Genomic DNA, 20,714 nt, shown 5'->3' on the forward strand with positions numbered 1-20,714 from the left:
CACTTGTGATTTTTATTTTGGGCTGTTGGCATTTTGCTGGTAGCAGAACAGTGCCCTGCCAAATTATAAACTTATTGGCTGCAAAGGAACAGCCACTATGATACTTTTTTTCTTTATTCCTTCATCAGATATTATCTGTCTCTAATTGTCCTCGAGCTGAATGGCTTGCTCAGTCTTTTCAGAGGGCAAACACATGACAGTGTATCTGGAGGAACAGTAGGCCAGACCACATAGAATGGCTACTTTCCTTAGGTCATTCTTAAAGGATATCACCTGACTATTTTGAATAATTAATCGTAGTTATCATGGTCACAATGGCTGAGGCTAGCTTTATATCCCATATTGTTCTTAATTAGTTGAATTTTAAGTTCCATCATCTGGTTTGGTGGCGTTTTAGCCCATAACCCCAGATTATTAACCCAGGTCTCTGGATTACTAGTTCAAAGACATTATTGCCATGATAACATTTTCCCAGCTTCCCAGGATTGGAAGCAGTCGAGTTGGTGTTGTGTTATGTCAGTATGTCAGTATATCTTTAACGAACATGCTTCTGGTCTTATCACTGTATCATAGCATATGACCTGAGGGTAGAAATTTCAATAGCTTAATGTTAACCCAGACAGTGACGTGTCTGTAAATGTGATGTTTGTAAATAATAGTAGACTGTGATCAATGGTTTTTTGGATTATTCAATATCGTAAAATTAATATATCATGTGGGAATGTATAAGAAGCAGCTGAAAACACCATCCTGGAGGTATCATTCAGAGCCAGAGGGCCTCATTGGTCAAGGAACTGGGATTCCCCTCTGATTGACAATATAAGAATATATGAACGTAAAAATTAAGAGCAGATGTAGGCAATTCAGCTCCTTGAGCCTACAGCACTAATCAAGGCTGATCTCATCTCTGCCTCAATGCCATTTTCCTGTCCGCTCTCAACAACCTTTCGAACCAATACTCATGAGAAATCTCTCAGACAAGGCCTTTCTACTAGCTCAGGGATGAAAAAAAATCTGCTTGACCCAGCAAATAAAAAAGATCTTTTTTGCCATTTCTGCCAGGCCGTCTCAAAATGGACGTGCCCTCATTATTCCCTTGCTGTCTCAGCAGCAGCCACTTCTCATGAGGGCATTGCTGAGTTGGCAGAGCTGCTGTCCTTCGCTCTTATTAGAGCAGAAAGGTGGCAGCGTTTTCTCCTCTCACCTGTTGGGTTTTTTGATTGCTGCCTCCTGGTTGTAATATTGCGTGGGAAGTCCTGTCACCTCCCAAGAAACTCCTCAACCCCAACCCCTTGTTCCTTCAGAAAATAACACAAATGTTTTGGGACACTCAGTCAGTCACAATGAGACTCTCTTCCCTGTTTATGGGACATAGCCCGAACCATTAACAGGACTATTTTAAGTCAGCAACGGTCACAGAAGCTGCCAATAACACAATCTTCGAATGTAAGCGCTAATTACTTTTTTTGCTTTGACTTAATATCCTATACCTCATATTTGAAATCACTAACACATTGTCAATCTTTTGCTTTCAATTTTAGGAATGCCACAGTGTTGAATTCCAAGGTACTCTCTGTCATTATGAAACCTTCTCCAAAGACGTTGGCCAGCCCTTTGGAAATTGAATTTTCTCATCTATATAATGTAAGTTTTGTTTTCAGATCACGTTCAGCGACAAACTGTTGTTATCCACAGCACTTTGAATCAGGTTCATTTGGAATCGTTCTCTAAGTGCAAACTTTATTCATAATTGAAAGTGAATGCAGGTTTTAAAAATAATAGTTTACGAAGGAAATAGTTTTTGAAAAACAGCCCTTGGTTAATTACGAGCAACTGAAATAGGCATTTACCTTGGGTTCTGTGGAAAGGGTTCCAAGCTATTTTGGTTTTGCTAAAGAAACAGCAATACTCAATACAGTACTCTATTCATTCCTGTCCAGTCTTCCTGCAGATTGAAACAAAATGCATACATTTCTGTATCTCACAGAGGTGGACTATGCATGTCACATAGTGATTCATTAAGTAGGTTCCCAACCACCACACCCTGTCAATTATTATAGTATAATGAAATCCACTGGACATCAATTTATTTTCTAAATGTTTCATTTTAATATTAAATGTACTCTACACCCTGTAAATGTAGCGATTATGGTACCTGTATTAGTTTAGTCTGGAATCACATTGCGTATTCTGCTCATTTATCTGAAGTGGCTATTAACAATAACATCATGCATGAAGGAGCTGTTAAAGCAAAAAACTTTTTGACAGATTTGTTTTTTTTTCTTCAATTTTCATATTTTCAGTGCCTTATTACTCTTTTCACTTTGACGTTAGTGAATTATAATTCAGTTCACAATAAAGCCATTCAACAAATCCAGGACAAAAAAAATCCCTAAAAGTCATTATGAAGTTTTCAGGTTGTTGTAGAAACTTGACTGTTTGATGGTGTTACTTAGGGAACGAAGGTCGACCATCTTTACCTAAAATGGTTTACATGTGATTCAAGTGGTCATGGTCGTTGACCTTAACCACCCCCTAAAATGGTCCCCTCACTATACCTGGAAATACATGGTGGGCTAACTCTCATTGAGATGTGGGTACCAGTAATTCAATGAAATGGCAATGGTCACCTAAGGACCCACAGCCACTGTGATTTTACTCCTGTGTTGGAGGCTGTTATGGAGGTGGAATACAGTAAAATGTGTTGACCTGGTGACCAGACTATGTATGTTGGAGGAACCAGTGTTGCATCCTGCCTGGCCCTACCCTCTGTCCAGCCCATCCCAGCTTCAACCTTCCATCATCGGAACTTGTTAGCAAGTCCCCAGCAAAATCCAGAAACACTTCTCTGGGAATAGATATAGACCATCATTCCCAGGAGATTTACATACAAGTTAGTCCATGGGATGTGGGCTTCACTAGATGGGCCAGCATTTGCTCCCCATTCTTCATTGCCTTTGAGAAAGTGATGATGAGCTGCTTTCTTAGACTGCTGCAATCTAGCTGGTGTATGAACAACCACAATGCTGCAGTGAAGTGTGCTTCTGGATTTTGACCTAGCAAAAGAGACAAAGAGCCTAATCTTAAGGCAAAGGCAGGAGGTTGAGAGGGGATTGGAAAAAAGTGTTTTCACCCATAGGGTGGTGGAGGCTTCTGGAATGTACTGTCTGAGAGGATAGTTGAGGCAGGTAACATCACAACCTTTAACAAATACTTGGATAAGAACTTGAAGTGTCATAATATTATAGGTCAATGGGACTAGTGTTGAAAACAGGGACTAGTGTAGGTAGAAGTATATTTTTGGTGGTGCAGACTTGATGAGCTAAAGTGCCTCTTTTGCACTGTATGATTCTATGATTCTAGAAGGAACAATATAATAGGCAAGTTGTGACAAGCAAAACGAAGTTGGAACCTCAAGTACCATTTCCAATAAATACCCAATGGCCATTAAATGGGTTCCCCATGGAGTCACCTCCAGCTATTATGCCGAGGGGCATGGATCCAGCTTCCCTTGTGAAAATCAACCTCGTGATTTTGCCTACCAGCAGGCTCAGTTCTAGGCAACCATGTTTTTTGAATTGCCTCCATTTTTCAGACCAGTCTGTGTTTTGCGAATGTCTTTGCTGGCAGGGAATCCACCCAGAGCGATTTGGGAGTGCTAAAGTCAATGCACATGATTGTGCAGCTCTTTTTAAATACTAACCTGGATAGCTGGTCATGTTGACTGACCTCCGAATCTTATCCTTTGATTTTCCTTCCTGTTGAGAAAGGCATTTTTCCCAAGAATGGACCTTTGAAAAACTTAGACTCATGAGGCATATAAACTGAATCGAGAAAGGGATGGATTAGTAATTGATAAAGGATTGGCAGGAACTTTGGCCTGTGCAAGGTTTATTGTTTACATTTCAGTATATCTTCTTGGGAAGACTCAACCCCATTTTAAAAAGACTTCATTTTATTTAACAGGGCACCACGAACCAGTCATGCATTGCATGGGATGAAACAGACACGTAAGTTGTTAGAAATGTAAAATGTAACATGCCAATTAAAAACAGCTTTTAAAAAAATTCATTATGATCGACTGAAAGTTTTAAGAAGCAAATTCACTCACAGCAAAAAGATTCAATGTTGGCAAAATTTTATTATTGAATTCATTTTTTGTTGTCCATGCTGAATTTCCTTTATTCTTATTTGCTACCTTCCTCTTCTTAATGTGTTGATTGATGCATTGGGTATGTTATATGTGTGTCTCTAATTCCCCGGTGTCAAATCCATGCCGCCATATGTCTCACATGAGCCTCGGTAGACAGTGTCAAATTCATCATGAGGAGTAACAAAGCCGAGTCTGCTCTTGCCTTTGATCCATGATCACATTCCCAACTTTCAGCAGGAATTTGATCTGATTTTTCCCCTTTGCAGCTGCTGTTGTGTGCAGAGATCAGTTCAGTCAGAACAAATTAACAAACTTGACATGCTTCTTAGTATTGCCCAGTATGGGGTAGTACATTTGTCCACAAATCCATCAAAATGATTTGTTTAGTCTAATAGCTGCAATGTTTATGAAAATATGATCACTTTTGTATTATTGCATCTTTAAAGGTATTGCTTTTTTGGTTGTTTGCACGGACAGGAAACAGAAAAACACGGACAGGAAGTTTGAGCTTCAAATAAACAGGAGGGATTTTGAATTGAAGCAGTTGTTCAGTTAACAATTGTACTTTTACTTGTTCAGTCAATTTTGCTAATTTAATTTGATTGTTTCATTACTGTTATGTGAAATCTATGTCTGGAAATAGAGGTGCCACAGAACTAACATTTGAGGCTCATCAAGTCTGACTGCTCGCTCAATACAACTCTGTTGACTTTTCCACTGATGGGTGAACTGGCCTGAGTATAATAGCTTGATTCAGTTGATAGCTTTATCTACCCCCAGGATTTAAATGTCTAATTCCCTTAAATTGGGTAAATAAAACAATACAGTCGAGATCAAACTATTTGAACTCATTCCAGTTCAGGAGAATGAATTGAAATTGAACTGGCTATTTTTTGACTCACTGACTGAAAAATTAAATTTTGGATTTATATATCCATATGAAATAGCAATGGTCTGGACAAATGAACTCTGAAGTCTTGGCAGTCAGTATTTGATTTACATTCAAATCCAATTATCTTAACGAAACTAAAAAGCTGACTGTGTTCTTGACCATTTCACACTGTACTCGAACGTCGTTATTTTGGATTGTTTTTCCTCCCTTTTTAGTTATCCTTTCCATTTTTCTTTCTCCTTTCTCTGCTGAAGATACAGCCTATTAAGGTATAGATTGTGGTGATGCAAGCAGCCCTCGGGTATGCCAGCCTAGTGGTTATTCTTCTTGTCAGAGCTGTTCATATGTAATTTGACCCTGAAAGTTACAGTTCTGTGTGCGTCCAAAATCCACATGCTGTGGTCCGCATGGGCGATGACAGAAATTATGAAACAATATTTTATTATCAATCACTCCAGTTGACCTTTAACAGCTCCAAAACTATTTTAAAAGATATTTATCATGTATTAAACCAATAAAATGTTTCTTCCATTCCCAATAGTTTTGTTGACCATACACTTGGACAAGGATTTTTCATACATTAGTCTCACACTTCCTGCTTTGTTCTCCATGTCTTCATATTGACTTCACCTCCTTAAATTACTCAATTCACAATAAAGTAGTCAACTTGGCAGCAATCATTACTTTCTACAGTAGCGTGTCGTGAAAATTGACATTTGCAATGCAGCAAAAATATTATTACTTTTTATTTTTCATCCTTAAGGCCTCAGAGATCATATAGAAATAATACCTCATTTTAAGTAGTAGATATGTTCCTAGATTTATATCAAAAATCTATTTATATCAAAATTGCTTCTATTGGAATGATTATAAAATCAATCTGCAAAAGAGATCCCTACAGTATGATCAGCATACCGTTATGATATCAATTAATCTGATAATCTCTCATGTTCTTTTGCTTCATCACTTAACATGACCAGCTAATGTGCTAATTTTCCATAAGGTTGCAGATATTTATTCTATTATTGAACGATTTCTCTGCCTGAGCCCCATTTTCCTGTGGACCCAGTGACCATTTTCTTGGTGATGGGGTGTTGGTTAGTTAGTGCCATGCTGTAATAGCACTCACTTATGACAATTTGTATAAGTGTATGTGCCAGAGATAAAAGAAATGTTGCTAATTTGGTGTTGAGTCTCACATTGTTTAGTCTGTCCAGCAAAAGTATTATGTTTAGCAATGAGGGAGGTTTGTAGATGCCGATAACCACATAGATGTGGATTTTAAAAATCGGATCTTGAACTGCAGGCCATTTGTACCACTGAATGGATTAACCATCAAAGATGCCTGCAACTTTATTGAATAATTGGAGACTGTGAGAGTACAATTGTGATTTAATGCCTTTTGGTGAAAATGTGGAATGATCTCAGATGATAATAATAGCCTGGATATTCCTGATAATCTGGCCATTAATCTGGCAGTGGGAAGAAGGAAAACACTGATAATTCTAACCAAGGCAGACCCAGAAGTGTTTTTTTTAAACCATGGGATGTGTGTTGCTGGCCGGGCCAGCATTGATTGCCTGTCCCTAATTGTTAAGGGTCAATCATATTACTGCGGGTCAAAAAGACATTTTTCAACCAGATGGGTTTTTTTCTTCTGACAATTGACAATGGTTTCATGGCCACCATAAGACTCTTAGTTCCAGATTTTGTTTTAAGATTGAATTCAAACTACACCATCTGTTCAAGCATGGCTTGAACCCAGGTCCCCACACTATTACATGGGTATCTGAATAATGGCTTAATGATTATGCCACTAGACCATCAGCTCCTACTGCCATGGAGCACTTAAGAATTTGATGGCCATGCAAAACCAAAAGACAAGGGCCGTCAGGTTTTATCTAAGCCTGATCAGCGCTACGGACCCAAACCACTGGAGATTGCTGAAGTTAATGGCTTGGCACATGGCATCTGTTACCCTGTGAATGTACTGTCGCAGTTTTGAAAATGTTGTCAACCCATTGTAATTTTTGGAGAATTTTAAGAGACAGCATCACAGGACAGATTTGCAATGAGGGCATTTGCAGAAAGTTGTTGACATTGCTAAAGTTAATTTTCCACATAACTTGCAAACCCCATTGTGCACAGATATGGCATGCACTTGAGACATTGCAGAGGAGATTCACCAAGATGTTGCCTGGGCTGAAGTGATTCATTTATGAAGACAGGATAGGCTGGGATTGTTTTCCTTCAAGTAGATTCTCTCAGTGGAGAATCTGATTGAGGTGTGCAAAGTTCTGTGAACCCCAGAGTAGATAGGGAGAAACTTTGTCCTGAGAAGAGGGGTCAATAACCATGAAACACTGTTTTATGATGAGGAGCAGGACTTTTAAAGAGGATTTGAGGAAGCATTTCTTCAACTGAAGAAGGGCTTATGCCCGAAACGTCGATTCTCCTGTTCCTTGGATGCTGCCTGACCTGCTGCGCTTTTCTAGCAACACATTTTTCAGCTCTGATCTCCACCATCTGCAGTCCTCACTTTCAACTGGGGTGTTGTGGGTGCCTGGAACTCACTGCCTGAATAGGTCATAGAGACAGGATTTTTCAAGATATTCAAGAACCATTTGGATAATCACTTAAAGTTTTATTGCATTCAAGGCTCAGTGATGGAAGATGGGATTAAAAATATGAATGTCTGATGAGTGGCATAGAAGTGATAGGCCAAAGTTCTCTTTTCTGTAAAAACTCTGACACTGTGACACTTTCGAGGAAATGACTCAAGAGAAGTGAGAGTTAACAACCACTAATTGCCCTCTGAAGTAAATAATGTGCAACTGAGTAAACTAAAGGTCTTAATAAAGGCAGATATTAACTGGTACTGATGATCAGGCCAACATTGGGCACAGTATTATCCATTTCTGAATACAGAGGGCTGCAGATACAAGAAGAGGGGTTGTCTCACCAAGGCATGTCAGAAGAAGGTACATGTGGTGGAGGGAAATGGCATTCATTGCATATGGTGCTGAACAGCAGCAAGTCAATGACAGGTTAGTTGACGGGCCAACATTAGATTAGATTACTTACAGTGTGGAAACAGGCCCTTCGGCCCAACAAGTCCACACCGCCCCGCCGAAGCGTAACCCACCCATACCCCTACATCTACATTTACCCCTTACCTAACACTATGGGCAATTTAGCATGGCCAATTCACCTGGCCTGCACATCTTTGGACTGTGGGAGGAAACCGGAGCACCCAGAGGAAACCCACGCAGACACGGGGAGAACGTGCAAACTCCACACAGTCAGTCGCCTGAGGCGGGAATTGAACCCGGGTCTCAGGCGCTGTGAGGCAGCAGTGCTAACCACTGTGCCACCGTGCCGCCCACTATTAGGAACCAATACAAGTTCACAAGGAATCATAATCTAAGTAACATTAATTGAAATCCCAGTGGACTTGGAGATAAAGGCAGAGGCACCAAATAGCATGATTTCTGAATTCATATGCCCCCGAAAACTGAGTCAGTATCAGTTGAAGAAATCATGCATTGAATTAGAAAGTTATGGAACAGGGAAAGTCCCCATAATGGGAAGACTGATGGTTCCAGTCAACTATAAGGTGCAATGGGCAAAATTACTCATTATTATAGTGAAGTGTCAAAAATACTCTGAAGATAAATGAGGTGTTTGTCATCAAACAAAAATTACAATGTAAGAAAATGGAATAGTCAAGTATCCCTGGGTGTTTTTAAAAACTGGCCACATGATTCAAGGATATAATGCCAACATACATGTGCAGAGGAGTGCCACACCAGTCTACCACAGACTTTGTCCAGTGTTCATTGTCCGAAAGGAGCGAATAAGGCAAGAATGGAGGTGGAGTAATTGGGTCACTGCAGTTGTGGCAATGCCAAAAGCAAATGTTAATAAAAGGCTATTAGGGAATTATAAAGAATTTGTGAATCAGATAACCTAATCTCATTCACCCTGTAATCTATCAAATATTGAGGATCTATTCACTTGGGTGTCAGGGAGCGGAGACAGATTTTTTCAAAATTGGGTGTGAAAAATGTGTACCTGCAACTTCAATTAGCTGAATTCAATTTGACTGTTAACACCCTGATGGGCCTACTGCACTTTCACAGGCAGCACGTACCTCCCCTGCCCCTTCACCAATTCGTCAAGGGGTAATGAACCTGATTTGGAGAGGAATTCAGTGAATAACGTATTACCTGGATGACATACTTAACTGAGCTCTAAAGAGACAGACACGTGGTGATTTGTTGAATGAAGTGCTCCAATGTTTGGAAAAGTGTGGTATTTAAGTGGATGCAGTTAAATGTGACATATTTCTAAATTGTGTCGTACTTTGCTCAACAAAAATGGGCTACATCCTAACCAGGGTAAAGTTCAAGCAATAAGAAATGCTCCACTTAGCTAGAATATTTCTTACTTCAGATTTTTTTTGGGGGTCTGTTGAATTCTTGCAGTAAATTTGCAACAAATTTGGCAAACCTGTTGCACGCATTGAATGAAGTTTTGTCTATGGTTTTGGCCAAACAAATGTGGCAAAGTGAATGAATTGTCCAAACATATGTTGGAAGATGGTATAAATCTTATATGTTGCAATATGTCTCAAAAGACAAAGTTAGCATGTAATGCCTTTCCATAGAGAGTAGATATAATGATCTCTCATGTGGATGATGATATGGAGAGATCCATTGTGTTTGCCTCTCAAATACCCAGTGCCAGTGAGTGAAATTCTGCTCAGATAGAGCACGAAGCATTGTCTTTGACTTTTAGAGACAAAATTCTTTTACAAGCACTTGCAAGGTCAGAGTCTCAGAATCAAAACTGATCAGAAGCCACTGATGGCTATTTTGAATCCAAAGACACCAGTACCCTCTTCAGCTGCAGTACAAAGTAAAAATGGGCTTTGATGTTTAGATTAGGTTAGATTCCCTACAGTGTGGAAACAGAGCAAAGAGTAACCCACCCAAGACCTATTTCCCTCAGACTAATGCACCTAACACTATGGACAATTTAACATGGCCAATTCACCTGAACTGCACATCTTTGGACTGTGGGAGAAAACCCACGCAGACACGGGAGAATATGCAAACTCCACACAGACAAGTCACCCAGGGCTGGAATCAAACCTGGGACCATGGTGCTGTGAGGCAGCAGTGCTAACCACTGAGCCACTGTGTTGCTTGCTGATCAATATGACATTAAAGGAGACAATTGGAATATCCATATTTTGCATATAGTCTTGATTACATCACCTTCCAACATAGAACCCAACTGTATTTTTCTTTTCATTTGTAGATATGTTGGCCAGTCACAGCAGATGACATTGGCAGAACAATTCATCCAACAATGTCATAAATGGGTGACCAGCAGAGATAGTGGATTTAGGAATCAAGGAACTTTTTATAACTCGACTGAAAGGAGGTGTCAGTTGACAATATTGGTGATATGCAAGCATCCAGAATTGTAATTCTGGATAAGTAAGTGAACTGTGTTAACTTCATAATGAAGATTTTGGAAGAGTTTAATGGAAAGGCCAGCAAAAAGCTATTTTGCATAATCTAGGATGGTTAACATGTAGAATTCACCATGTAACTGTGTAGAATGTCAGGTTGCAGAAAACAGACCTCCATTGATAACATTGTAACCACGACAAACAAAAAGATTGGAAAAGTACTAAAAACAGGGAAAAAAATCAACAAAAAATGACCTGGAAGTAAATATAAGGGTAAACTAGCAAGTCTTAGAAGACAGACATTAAGAACTTTTTTAAAGAGATTAAAAAGAAGAGAGGTTAAATTATACATACCCCCCTTACAGCAAGAGGCTGGGGAAATAACAATGAGGAACCAAGAAATTATAAATGTGTTGAATAATTACTTTGCATTACTTTTCATGATAGAGGAAGGTAATTGCATTTTAAAAATTCTGGTTAATCAATTGGCAAAAGTAGAGGTAGCACATGAAATCAGGACAATGACTGTCACTGGAGAAAACGTACTAAGGAAATTAATTGTGCTGAAGGCCGACAAGTCTACTGGACCAAATGGATTGCATCGATTGATTTTAAAGAAAATATCTACAGTGACAGTGGATGTATTGGTAGTTATCTTCCAAGAATATTTACATTTTAGAAATGTCCCAGAGGACTAGAAAACTGCTAATGTAACAATCTTTGTTCAAAAAGGAAGCGAAACAAAAAGAAAGCGAAACAAAAAGAAAACACGTAGCTATGGTCAGTTAGTTAGCATCTGTCATTAGCAAACTATTAGTCTGTTATAAAGGATGGGATAGCAGCACATAATGTGATCAAGCAGAGTCAGCATGGTTTCATGGACAGTAAATCATGCATAACAAATTTATAAGAATGCTTGGAAGAGTTAACAAGCAGGATGGATTAAGAGGAATTAGTAAACATAATATCTTCGAATTTCCAAAGGCATTTGATAAGATGCCCAACATGAGGCTACTTAATAAATGCTCATAGTACTGGGATAGCATAGTAGAATTAATAAAAGGTTTGCTACCTAACAGAAGACAGAGAATAGGTGTAAAGGGAGTATTGTGAGAAAATATGAGATTATGCATTTTGGCAGAAATAAAAGAAGATATACTCAGTACAGCAGGATTTGGGTCCTCATGTATAAATCCCAACAAGCTAGCATCCAAGTTCATTAGGTAATAAGGCAAATGAAATATTTGAGCTTCATTTCAAAGGCAGTGAAGCAAGAAAATGGTGAAGCCTTGCTAAACCTTTAAGAGGTACACCTGAAGTACTATTAACAGTTTTGGTCCAATATCTAATGAAATAATCTAGTGACATTGGAGGCAGTCCAGAAATGTCCTCTAGTTTGAGCCCAGGTATGAGTGAAATATCTTATGAGGCTGAATAGATTGATCCTGCATTAATTGGAATTTAAAAGAATGAGAAATAACCTTATTAAAACTTTTAACATTCTTAGAGGGCTTCACAGGTTAAATGCTGAGGAGCTATTTCCTCTTGTGATAGAGTTCAAGAGCAGAGCATACAATCTCAGAGTAAGGGTTTGCCTGTTTAAAACAGAGATGAGGAAAAATTTCTTCTTTCAGATAGTGTCATAGAATCATAGCGTTGTACAGTGTGGAAACAGAACTCTAGGTCCAACTCATCCATGTTGATCAGATATCCTAAATTGATCTAGTCCCATTTGCCAGCATTTGGCCCATATCCCTCTCAACCCTTCCTATCCATATTCCCATCCAGATGCCTTTTAAATGTTGTAATTGTTCCAGCCTTGACAAATTCTCTGGTGGCTCATTCCTTACAAACACCACCCTGTGCATGAAAAAATTGCCCCTTAAGACCATTTTAAATCTTGCCCCCCTCACCTTAAACCTATGTCCTCGAGTTTCAGATTCCACCAGCCTGGGCAAAAGACCTTGGCTATTCACCCTACCTATATCCCTCATGATTTTATAAACTTTTACAAGGCCACCCCTCAGCCTCCAACATGACAGAGAAAATAGCCCCAGCCTAATCAGCATCTCCCCAAAGCTCAAGCCCACCAACCCTGGCAACATCCTTGTAAATGTTACCTGAATCTTTTCAAGTTTCACAACATCCTTTCTCTCGCAGGGTGACCAGACTTGAACGCAGTAGTCCAAAAGTGGCCTAACTAATGTCCTGGATGATAGTGAATCTGTGGAATTGTTTACACAGAAGGCTGTTGAGACTGGATCATTAAGAACATTCAAGGCTGACATAGGCAGATTCTTAATCAGTAAGGGAATTAAAGATTATAGGGAAAAGGCAGCAAAGTGGTGTTGAAGATTATCAGAGCAGCCAGGATCTCATTGAATAGCTGAACAGATCCACTGGGCTGAACATTTACTTGTGCTCCTCTGTCTTATGGGTCTCATGGTTTATAACTCAAAGCTCCTGCTCCTTTTCTCACATCAATGCAACAATCAACCGATAATTTGGTTTGGAATTTATAAAACTGACTGAAAATTGGCGCTCCAATTTTTATTTGATTCCCACTTTGTTAATTTAATGATTTTACAATGTTGTTGAGTTTTTTATTGAATTGTCACTGCATGAGATGCTTTTCTGAACACCAGTGACCAGCAAATATCCAGCAGGTGCTCTCGGATCTACAGTTGTGGGTACCCACGAATGGAGGCTTATAATTTTCACATTTAGTTATTAGTTATACTTTTTGACTTTGCTGGAGATAAAAACAAAACACAGGGAGGGATGTAAAATGGGCTGCTGAATTTTAAATCATGAGATACCATGTACAGTTTGAGGTTTCATGTTCTGTGGAGAATGTTGAGGCAATAGAATCACTCTAGCACAGTTTCAGTAAGATGCTGCCTGGTTTGTACGAATTTTAAATCATCTATTTAAAATGAAGACTTATTGTCAAAAGCAAACACAGAAAGTGCCAGTACAGCTGCTACTCCAAGTAGAAATAGCTGGAGACATGTCCGAGCATGTACTTATTTGTTCTTCTTATCGAATTGACAGTGTGTGGGTCTGTAATTATTTAGGTAGGAAGGATGAGCCAATGTTCTATTGCGTGAATGCACTCCAGTGATTTCTGTTTGAAGGTGCATGCAGACGTCAGATTCGAGCCGCATTATTTTGAGTCTTGCTTCATGTTTGTCTTCACTCGTACAAATCAGGCAGCATCTTACTGAAACTGTGCTAGAGTGATTCTATTGCCTCAACATTCTCCACAGAACATGAAACCTCAAACTGTACATGGTATCTCATGCTCTAAATTTGCAAACGTTTCTGTTGAATATTAATCATGAACGTTTTTGTAATATGGCACACCGGCAGGAAATCCAGCATTTTTGATGTCTGTAAATTGCATGTCGGTTCCATGCTCTCAAAGTAGACCTGTGTTTAATTTACAGCACAAAAGGCGTCCATTCATCCAACAGGTCTCTGCAATTCCTATAGTCATAGAGTCATGGTCCCTCTATTCCCATCCCTTTATGCACAAACCTAGCTTATCCTTTCAGCCATTTACCTTCTGTCCTAACTATTCCCTTTTAAAGTACACTGCACATTCTGACCAGGCAAAAGTGAGAACTGCAGATGCTGGAAACTAGAGTTTAGATCAGAGTAGTACTGGAAAAGCACAGCAGGTCAGGCAGCATCCAAGGAGCAGGAAAATCGACGTTTCGGGCAAAAGCCCTTCATCAGGAATAGAGGCAGGAAGCCTCCAGGGTGGAGAGATAAATGGGGGTGGGGGTGGGGAGAAGGTAGCAAAGAGTACAATGGGTGAATGGGGGTGGGGATGGAGGTGATAGGTCAGAGGGGAGGGTGGAGCGGATAGGTGGGAAGGGAGATTGGCAGGTAGGACAGGTCATGAGGACAGTGCTGAGCTGAAAGGTTAGAACTGTGGTAAGGTGGGGGGAGGGGAAATGAGGAAACTGGTGAAGTCCATATTCTGACCAGTCTCTGGTAGAGAAGTTTTTCCTTAATTCCTTATTGGATTTAAAATAACCATCTGGCATCCATAGACTCCCATGCAAGTTCTTTCCATCTAAGCCATTGAAATAGTTCATGATTTGAAAGATCTCTATCAAGTCAGTCCAATTTCAGATCGTCCTGCATCTGTACCTATTGGCAAAATATTAAACTTGGGGATAAAAACTACTGACGCTCGTGAATCATACTGACAGAGTGTGGCATTTCAGGTGGCAGTGACCCGCATTCTTTCCAGGAGTGTGGATTGTGAGGGATTGTTTCTGCTCCTCATAGCTGACAGCAATAATTTTATACCTACTCCATTGAGTCATCTCCCTGTTGGCATTGAAGATAAGATTTTACTACATGTTGTGTGCACAGTTTGTTTTCAAAGTATCTGGTCCTCTAAATGATATTGGATTCTGAAATGCATTTAAGGACTCTGAAACAAAACATAGAGAATGCTGGAGAAATTCAGCAGGTCCGGCAGCATCTGCAGAAAGATAAACAGAGTTAATGGTTTCAGTCTGGTGTGACTCTTCTTCATTATTGATTAAAGGACTCCGATTTGCTTAATTTAATGTGGAGACTTGGGCTCAATTTCCAGGAATAGGTCAACAGGTCGACAACTTCAATTTTAATTCCATCACCAATTTTTGTTTTTCCCTGGCCAAGAGAGTTAAAAGTGCTCCCTTTTTAGTATCATTGAGCCTTGTTTGAAACAAAAATTGTACCTTAGAGAGCTTGGCATTGGATCATAAAATTGGAGTGATGCCCTTTCATTGAGCTTCCACTCAATTTATTTCAGCACCGTTAGCTTGGAAGAAGGGGCAGAAAAGAATGTCAGAAATGAAACAATCTATTCAGCTGACATGTATCTCCCAATCAAATGTTCAATATTGGATTAGCATAGATCTAGAACTTTGTCTTCTTTACATCAAATGCTGATTTGTGTCATGAGAGTCCTCAATGTACAAAGTTGATGGGAGAGCTGGTAAGAAACTGAACTCTTGTGAAAAGAAATATCCCTGCAGTTCAAGCAGGGTGAGCTGGCTCCAAAACTATACATTTTTCCTGAACTCATTTCTTTTTCTGACTTCTTAAAAACCATTTGTGGGATGTGGGCATCAGTGGCTGGCCGGCATTTCCTGCCTGCCCCCAGTTGCCTTTGATAAGCTGGTGGTGAGCTGCCTTCTTGAACTGCTGCAGTCCACTCGTTGTGCATTGATCCACAATGCCAATAGGGAGACAATTAATCCCCAGCAATGGCTGGGAAGGCCAGTATTTATTGTCTACCCCTCATTGCCTTTGGATACAGCTATGACTTGTTATGACATTTCTGAGGCTACACTCAATCTATTTTGCTGTAGAACTGGATCCACATTTAGTCCAGACCAGATAAGGACAGCTAGATCCATTATCTGAAGGACATTAATGAATCAGTTGATTTTTTTTAGGATAGTCCAAAAGTTCATAATCACAATTACCAGGATTTGAGTTCCAGATTTTGTGAAACTAAATTCAAATCCTCAAATTATGATGGTGGGGTTTGAAATTATGTGCTCTTGATTTAGTCTTTTGGTCAGTAGTCTCACAATATTATCCTTACATTATTGTGCCCATTCTTGTGTAATAGCTCAGTGTAATTGAGGTAAATCTATGTAGCAAATACCCTTTCTAATTTGTTGTATTGAAGTATTCTTTGCAGTTTTCAGAAAAAAAACAAATAAGTGAGAATATAATTAGTGTGCTACAAATGTTATTATTGGAACTTGTTATTTGACACCTACTGAAAAATTGCAGGATTAAAGAGCACTGTAAAGTAATATAATTATTTACTCGTTAAAAATAATTTAATTATCACAGATAAACTATAAAAAAAAGCTATGTCACCTGATAAAGGACTGCTGAGAGTTTTTAATTACACTTACATTAAGTGCCTTGCTAACTTTCAATTGTACTGTCAATTCTGTATTAAAAAGGCTGATGATGTCCTCCTGGACTTCCATTGTGTTGTTGCTCGCTGACAGTTCTCCTATTCTTTTCCACGGACAGTTGTCATGACATAACAATTATGCACAAATGCTGAAAACTTAATGCAATCCATATCACTTCACCCTTCTTCATTGCAACAATTCTCATCATTCTCTTTCTTCTGAATTTTTGATACAAGTAATCTTTTTCCATGAAGTAAAGTACAGAATTATAAAACAAAACTGACACTGCCAGCACAGCACTCTAACAAGTTGCCATTGTAAACCTCTACTTAATTCGTTAACACTAAACTCTAGTCTTCGGTAACTAAGTGATGAGGACCAAAACAAAAATGATTTTTGCACTTTTGACTTTAAATTGCAATTCTCCATGATCAGATGAGAACAGTGCTAACACTAACCTACACATCATTTTGCATTGACATGCCACATTTAATATACCAAATATCTCAAGGCGTTGTGCAGCAGAATTTAATGCTGATTCACGTAGGGTAATATTTGGAAAGGTTATCAAATGCTTGTTCAGAACAGAAAGTTTTAAGTAACATCTTAAATGAATAGTCAGAAAGAAAGAGACAAAACAGTTTAAGGAGACAATTCCAGAGCTTAGGGCTTAGACAGGAAAAAAAGTCTTTGATCTGCATAACTTCTTTCCAAATCCTAGAACTTTCATCAGAACAGCATTGTGGGTCTACCTACAGCAAACAGACTGTAAAGGAAGCAGCTCACCACCTTTTCAAAGTCAACTAGGGACAGGCAATACATGTTGGCCCAGAGTGATGTCACATCCTGTGAATAAATGTTCTTAAAAAATCTTCAGACATCTAAAAACAATTTACAGCTGAAAAGAAGGCACTTCTGAAGTGTAGTTACCATTAGAATGTAGGAAGTAGAATATTTGCATGCTATAAATTCCTACAAAAAGCGATGGCCACATAAAGTTCCCAGGTCTGCAGGGCAGAGTCAGGAGAGTTCCCAGCTCAACAAATCTATTCTAAGGAAAATGTGGTACCGAAGTTTGGATTTTCATTCAACAATAGCAGGATCCCTGGGAATCATGTCAGTTGACCTCAGAATGACTGTAGAGGATGCTGGGTGTTGTGTTGGGTTGGTGGATGTCCTGTCTCAGTGTACCAGTTTCAGTGCTGAGTTTCAGAAACACAATGACAATAACACAAAGAGCCCTCCAACCTTCACTCTTCAAAAGCCCTCATGCCTCACACAATCCCCCATCCCCATCCAGGCTAGCTCATTCCACCCATGGCCTCCATATGAACCCATGACCCTCTGTCACCTCCATTGGCTTCTTCTATCCTTCATGCCAATCCATGTTTATTTGTCCATCATCCCCATTATGCAGATATTTCATTCCAATCTGTGCCACTCTGCCATCACCTTAGTCTGTAAAACACTCCTTAGGAACATGGGAATTAGAAATAACAGTAGGTGATTCAGTCCATCGATTCTGTAACATTTACCTAGATGTTGTTTTGCAGAACTTTCTTCATAAACCCTGATATTAAAAAATGTCTAGATTGAAGATTTCCATCTTGAATATATTCAACGACTGATCCTCCACAGCCTTCTGTGACATTGAATTTGAAAGACTCTTCACCCTCTGAGTCAAGTAAATTCATCTTCATCTCAGTCCTGAATGGTCTACTTCCTATTCTGAGAATGTGTCCCCTGAATGTGAATCACCCAGGTAGCCTACGCTGTGCTGCCAAATTTCACGGTCTTTTATATCCCTTACATCTGGTCAGTGCCAACTTGTGCCACCCATGACCACCAATCACCACTCTTTGCCCTTACACCCGCCATGAATTCTCATTGAGTATCTATCATGTCTAGACTTAAAGCCCCTTCTGGTTCTCTAATGCCCGTGAGGGAATAAGATCTGTCAATCTTTCTTGGTCTGGGCTATTCATAATTTCAAATGCACAGCATTCTGGTTGGTGCTTAAATTCTCACTGAACTAACCTAGCAAGCCATTCAGTTGAAACAAGGGTGACAACATAGGCACTGGAAAAGACAATGACAAACCCACCCTTGTCAACACAACATTGTCCTCCTTACCAACATCTGGGGGTTTGTGTCAAAATTGGAAAGACTGTTTCACAAACTCATCAAATAACAGGCTGGCATAAACATACCCACAAAAACCTGACACATGACATTCCAGATATTATCACCATCTCTGGGTATGTCCTTTCACAGCAGCAGCAGCAGACACCTACAAGAGATTGTCCTGGGAGTTTACAATACTGATTCTGGACCCCATGAAGCTCAACAGCATGAGGTCAAACATGAACAAGAAAACTTTCTGCTGATTGCTGCAGACTGAATGCCCCATCTCCACCTCAGCAGAGGAATCAGTATTTTTTCATGTTGACCTCCTCCATATTGGAAGAAGTACTAAAAGTGGCAAGGATACAGAATGTACTCTGGATGGAGAACATCAATGTCCATCCCCAGAGTGTCTTGGCAATACCACTGCTGGCTAGGCTAACTAAATCTTGAAGGACATAACTGATAAATTGGGTCTGTGGCCAGTGGTGAGGGAACTTATCCACATCCATCCACTGCTGTTGACGCAGCTGTCTAGGACAGGAATAGTCAGGGTGACCATCACATAGCCCTTTTGAAGACAAACTTCCATCATCTCATGGCAGATACCATCATCGTTTTGGATGGCATTCCCTTTGAGCGAAACAGCACAAATTTCATATAGATTTAGCAACTCAAAACTAGGTATCAATGAGGCTCTTGTGAACCATCAGCAGTGTTCATACTTCCTTTTAGCATTTCCAAGTGGCACCTTATCTTGAAGGGAAGTTCCCTTTCCCGAAGATGACAAGGGACACGAGCTGAATGGGAACTTTATCTATCCAGGAGTACCCTGGCCATTTGAATCAATACAAGAACTCACATCCGCTCTTACTAGATCAAAACCTGCATACATCACATTTCAAAAACCTGTGTCACCAAGATTCGATGTGAGAGGAGGCAGCGGCTGATTTATCTATGTTATTGCCTCTGTGAAACATGACCTGTCCACATTCCTGGCCTTGCGAACACTGTAGGTACCGTATGAGGGCAGAAATGCTAATCCTATCCAATCTCTTTGGTATACCTCTTTTGCTTTCACCTGAGAAAAGTGGCAGGAGGGCTTCAATTTAACATTTCATCCAACACTTCTGACAATGCAGCACTCCCTCAACACTGCAGTGCAGTGTCAAACCTGACTTTATTTTTGATTCTGGTTCCTTGAAACCACAATCTTCTTATTTGGAGGTGTAACTGTTACCAAATGAACTCCAACTAAATATGAGGCCAGCAACAATGGAATGATGGAAACCTGAGAAATTGATGAGACCAAACTTGGTGAAATGCAGAATTCTTGGAAATATTGTCAAGTTGAACAAGGTTTTAAAGATTTAGACTGCTGAGACCATGTAGCAATATGGGGATAAGGTTAATAATTTTAAATTGGATGCATTCCTGGGACAGAAGCTAATCTAGACCAACAAGCACAGTGATTGGTATTTGTATGAGTTAGGATATAGGAAGTAGAGTTTTGAATAACCTGGAAGATGGTGTTAGGAGTTGAGTACAGATTTGCCTTATACAAAGGTACTGAAATATGTAGAGTTAGCTAAAGCATTCATGACAGTTTCAGCTGTAGAAGGTTGAGACAAGAATAGAGAAAATTGATATTATGGATACTGGAAATATTTAATGGTGACAAAAGACTTTTTTTAATGGATTCTGACATCCATGGCTGGCCAGCATTTATTACCCATCCATTATTCCCTGAGCTGTTTTCTTGAATGATTATAGCCCATGTGATGTAGGAACACCCACAATGCTGCTAGTGAGGGAGTTGAAACACTTTGACCCCCTGACAGTGAAGGAGCAGCAGTTAAGTCCTACAGCATTGTGTAACACAGAATATATAATCAGAAGTTGAGGTGTTGAAGTAGTCTCGTTTAGCTTCAGAAGCTGGCTTTGCATGATGACACCAACGAAGTTTATGGCAGAGGCTAAAGGCACTGACTTTGGCATTCTCAATATATAGTTGGAGAAACTTTCAGCTCACTCAATACTCATTGTCTGATGAGCCATGTGACAAATGTAAAACCATAAGATTATAACACACTGGAACAGAAAAAGGTCATTTGACCT

General features: G+C 39.6%; 1 protein-coding gene across 13 annotated transcripts in view; it reads left to right on the top strand.

Annotated features, from left to right (window-relative positions):
- The window catches only part of adgrb1a (adhesion G protein-coupled receptor B1a), a 563,161-nt gene that overhangs the window by 312,136 nt on the left and 230,311 nt on the right, over nt 1–20,714 (top strand). For all 13 annotated transcript variants that reach the window (XM_072569963.1, XM_072569962.1, XM_072569956.1 and 10 more), the window contains 2 exons: nt 1,542–1,644; nt 3,967–4,010. In XM_072569963.1, the coding sequence (XP_072426064.1) occupies nt 1,542–1,644; nt 3,967–4,010 (147 nt within the window). The remainder of the gene's footprint in view (nt 1–1,541; nt 1,645–3,966; nt 4,011–20,714) is intronic.

The sequence above is a fragment of the Chiloscyllium punctatum genome, chromosome 5 (genome assembly GCF_047496795.1).
Source record: "Chiloscyllium punctatum isolate Juve2018m chromosome 5, sChiPun1.3, whole genome shotgun sequence".
Lineage (NCBI taxonomy): Eukaryota > Metazoa > Chordata > Chondrichthyes > Orectolobiformes > Hemiscylliidae > Chiloscyllium > Chiloscyllium punctatum.